The following is a 4,680-nucleotide window of genomic DNA, read 5'->3' as shown; positions in this document are numbered from 1 at the left end:
ACTTTATAACAGTTGTGATTGTCACACAAAAAAAAAAAATAAATAAATAAATTCAACCATGTCGTTCATTTATGTTTCAATACATTTATTAGTAACACAATGACAATACAACTTGCCACACATAAAACTTATCGCTCGAAAAAATTATCATCAATGACGTCAATTTACGTTGTAACACATGAACCGACCAAAAACAATTTTCACTAAAAAATGATGGTATTATATACATACTCTTTTTTAGTAACACCCATACATTCTTTTTTATCTTATATAAATTTCTTTTAATTTTATCTAACGGATTGAACGAATTAAAGATAATCGACGACATAATTTTTGTTCACCACTATAAACTATGTTGCATGTTACTATACACCTAATCATCTATCACAAATATTTTTATCTAATTCTAATTAACTTTTATATTAAATATTACTTTTACTTCATAGTTAAAGGAGGAGAAAAATGCTCTTGGAAGAAAACAGTAGGACTGAAATGGAATCAAATTCTTCTAGCCGGACCCACCATCCCCTCTAGGGAGTTCCCGCGTGTTACCCACGTCCACATTTCCGCGTGAGCACCCTGCTGGCTAACGCGTTTCTTCTACTCACTGCTTCTGCGTTTTTGGTTTGCCATTCGAATTCGTCGTACTGCTTTTCGGTCCTCCTCCTCCTTCCTGCTTTCTTCTCTCTCCTCACTTTCTCTGTGCTCGATAAATTAAATTAATAACTTAATAAACCGACTCACTGTTAAAAAGGCCTTTGGGGCTTCCTCTCAACTTTCAATAAAGCCGCTCATCGTCCTAGAGATATCTTCCTTCTCCTCTGTTCTCTCGTTCTCACTAACCTCTGCTTCTCCATCTGCTGGGTCCCTGTAAGTCTCTCTGTAGGGCCATCAAACCCAGCTGGCTTCGCCATTATTATACCTTCACCAAGCAGCAAACCCCATATCTCAAACCCATCAAACCCCACTTTCTCTCTCTACTCTTTTTCTCCACTTCACTCTCTCTCTCTGCTCTTCTCAGCTATTTCAAGGACTACCCAGATGGCTGATACGTTAGACGACCTTGCGTTTTGGCTCCCCACCCAGATTCTCAACGACGAAGACCCACCCGCCATGGAGCTCAACTCCAACGCCAAGAAAAGTGGGGGGTTCGGATTACGGTTCGACGCTGATGCTCTGAAGGCTCTGTTGCCGTTTGAGTTTCCTTACGGTGGCACTTTTGGGGTTTCGTCGGATTTCAGTTCGCCGGTTGAGTCGAGCGAGACTGAGAGCGATGAGGAAGACCACCTCGCCGGGCTGACCCGCCAAATGGCTTACTCTACTCTCGACGACGAGTTCAACTTCAAGCACTCCAACTCTGCTTTCGCCTCCGAGAAGCCAAAGGTATTAGAAAGAGTAGTAATTTCTGTTTTGTTTCTAGACGACGCCGTTTGAATGGCGGTTCTGATTTTTTGCCTGATTCGCAGGGTTGGGTCGCTTCTGGTTCTCCCCAATCGACTCTCTACGCAGTCAGCAGTGGTTGCGGTTGCGGACAGGGCTCGAGCCGCGGAAGCCCAAACTCCCAGTCGCCGCCGGCCACCTGGGATCTGCTGCATGCAGCTGCAGGGGAAGTTGCCAAGATGAGCATGAACCAAAGCAGAGGCCTCCTGGATCCTCCACGAAAGCCTTCCCCCGTCTCGGTCCCAACTAACAACCCAGATGCTGCTTATTGCTTCCACCAGCAGTCGCTTTCTCACAAGCACTTGCGAGCCGCTCAGGTACTAAAAAAAACTCAAAACATTTATTCAAATCTCTTTGGGGACTTTTATCGAACACCTCACACTCAAATGATTTCTGCTCCGTTTTTTCCACAGTTTAAGCTGTTGAGGCAGCAACAGATGATGAAGGAGCAGAGCGCGGCGGTCTGGGGAGCACAAACTCGATATCCTCCGCCGCAGACTCAGCTGCAGGCCCACCCAAACCTCCCAACCAGAGCGAGAAACAACACTCCCAACATTCTCAACGCTCGGCCTGTGGGTTTGTCGCCATCTGCATGGCCGCCTCTGCAACAAGCTAAGCAGCAACAAGAGTACAACAAAAAGGGGTCCGGACTGAGAGCGGTTTATCTCGGAAGCCAATACCCATCTGCCAAAATTGAGCGTTCCGGCACCGGCGTCTTCTTACCCCGCCAAGTTGGCACCGAATCCGAAACCCGCAAGAAGCCAGGTCCACCCCCTCTCTGCCCCCACTTCATTTTTCACTTCCGGACAATTTTATTTCACTTTTAAGTAAAACCCAGTTAAAAAAAATCCGACTCTTCAAGTAAAACCCAGGACTCACTTTTTTTTAGCTTGTGGGTCACATCATTAAGATTTTTGGACGACTTTCTGGGTGCTGGGTGGTTGAGATTTGAATGTTATTAAATTTTGTTAGCTCTGGTTTTTTCAGATCTGGGCGTTGTTCTTCAAGGGGCATTAATTTGGTCTTCACTTTCTCTTTCGATTTGGGTGGCTGATTGAAATTTGTGTTTTTTTGGTACAGTTTGCTCCACAGTTCTACTTCCAGCTCGAGTCGTGCAGGCTCTGAACCTGAACATTGATGACATGCAACATCCCCAGCTCCAGCGTCGTTTTAATGGCAAACTGAACTCTGATTACGGTAAAAATTTACACCTTTTCTCTTGTTTTACTGTTTTTTTTTGTATTTTTTATTTTTTTGAGTTTTACTGATATGCCCATCTTAAATTTACAATTTGTGTTTTGTGTACTCATTTGTTTCGTTGAATTTGCAGAGGTTGCTCTTCAGCTTCGGAGCAACGCTGCCGCCAGAACCGCCATTTCGCACCAGAACCGCAACATTCGGCCGCAGGCGGCAGTAGGCAGCGAGATTAGGCTCCCTCAGGAGTGGACTTATTAGGGCTTTGCTTGGATTTTGGGAATTTTAGGGAGGCAAGGAAATGCAAGCTTGCTAATAGGGTTTTTAAGGGGTTTTATTTTACAGTAGTAGGAGGTTTTAGTACAGAAGATAATAGTAGCTTTTGAGAAGGACAGGACAGCAAAACCGGTTGGACAAGACGAAGAAGAAGAAAATGTTTTTTGGATTAGGGTTAGGGTGAAAAATAAAATGTCTACTTTGATTGAAAAGTGGATATGGTACAAGCTGTTTTAGGGTTTAGCAGAATCAGCTTTTGTCAAGGAACAAGGCCAGTGGTGGACTGGACTGTTATCCCTCTTTTGTTTTAGTCCTTTGGGATAATGTTGTGTTTGGGATCTCAGAAAAAATTGTCAGTGAAGTCTGAATTGTTAAAAAGGGTTAAGACCTAGTTTTGGATTCCAATCTTAATCCAGTCCACCCACCATGGCCATGCAAGTGCAGTTAGTATTTATAATAATAAAATGGATGTATTTATATGCAATTTCCATTGTTTTTCCTTAATTATTTTGAGTTATTTGTCACGTGCACGGCACTGATATCGTGACGTTTTGTGCCGGTGATTTAAAATTTGTGACTTTCTTGGTTGGTGTTTTTGGCATGAGATGTAATGGGATGACTATATTATTGACACGAGAAGTTACTATGGCTGTAGAATCATGCTTTAGATTTTGGAAGTTTTAACGAAAATTTTTTAATATTGTTCATTATAACGAAAAATCATATTTTTATGCTAAAAGGTTAATCATGATACTATTCATTTTATTTTTTTATTTTGTAAACTACAATTTTCAAATTTTGTTCTTTAATTTTTCTTTAGATTTTTGGGGCGGAGGGATTTGGGTTTTGGTTCCAAGTTGCATCTATATTTGGCCGACTTGGTTCTATTCAACTTGTATTAGATTGAAGCTAAAAAGCATATACTAATTATATGGCAGTTCAAAAAGCTCCAGAAGAAGCTGCTTATTACGACTTCTGCTTTTTCCTAAGTCCGAAAGATGGATATTTTAGTTCCATGGTCACATATTAACCATTAATTATGTTTGTTTTAGTTGTTAATTAAAGCAAGGTTTAGTTAGTTAATTAATTAATTAAGAGATGCTGTAAGATAACAAGTTTGTTTTAAAGAGTTAAATTTGAAAATTCATCTCCAATAGATGCTGTAAATAGTTGAAATAGTTTTTTGATGCTCTTCGCTTGCTAGTTTAATAAAAACTAGTATCTTAGAAATTATCAAACTGTTGAGTTTTTTTATGAGTAATGTCGGTTGACCAAATTTTTATTACATTTATAAATCAGTGTAATGTGTCGTTAATAGAAAATAAAAATGTTATTCAACAGTTAAATAATAATTCAATTATTAACAATCGCATCATATAATTTCTAATCAATTCAGTTATTGTGGGAGGACTCTATTATGAATTTTTGACCACATTCTAACGAAATTTAATTTAAATAGTTGATCTTCTTAACATTATTTCTTTATTTAAACCCCACACTCAGTCTAAGTTCAACCCAAAAAAAAAAAAAAAACAAACAAAAAATTGGAATTTTTTACACTTAAAATTTCAATTGTAGCCTTATTTGGCCCGCCCTAGAAAAACTAAACTAAAAAAAATGGAAAAGGAAAGGGGTGTGCTATCCACACTCATTTTTACTTCTCATACATCATTTGTTACTTCTCACACTATTTTTTATTATGTAAAATTACTAATTTATCCTCAATGTGGATCGCATGAGAGTAATGTGACTTAAATTGCCAAAAAATTG

The 4,680-nt window shown here is 39.6% G+C and overlaps 1 protein-coding gene across 1 annotated transcript; it reads left to right on the top strand.

Moving 5' to 3' along the window:
- Positions 1–744: 744 nt before the first annotated feature.
- On the top strand, positions 745–3,394 carry LOC103949411. Its single transcript, XM_009360524.3, has 5 exons — positions 745–1,383; positions 1,467–1,757; positions 1,854–2,205; positions 2,521–2,637; positions 2,771–3,394. The coding sequence occupies exons 1-5, from the start codon at positions 1,042–1,044 to the stop codon at positions 2,893–2,895; spliced, it is 1,227 nt and encodes a 408-aa protein (XP_009358799.2). The 5' UTR covers positions 745–1,041; the 3' UTR covers positions 2,896–3,394.
- The last annotated feature ends 1,286 nt before the right edge of the window (positions 3,395–4,680 follow it).

Source organism: the organism of the source record quoted next, unplaced genomic scaffold (assembly GCF_019419815.1).
Source record: "Pyrus x bretschneideri cultivar Hongxiangsu unplaced genomic scaffold, Pyrus_bretschneideri_v1 Contig2, whole genome shotgun sequence".
Classification (NCBI taxonomy): domain Eukaryota; kingdom Viridiplantae; phylum Streptophyta; class Magnoliopsida; order Rosales; family Rosaceae; genus Pyrus; species Pyrus x bretschneideri.
Note: the sequence above shows the minus strand (reverse complement) of the source record. Positions and strands in the feature narration are given on the sequence as shown.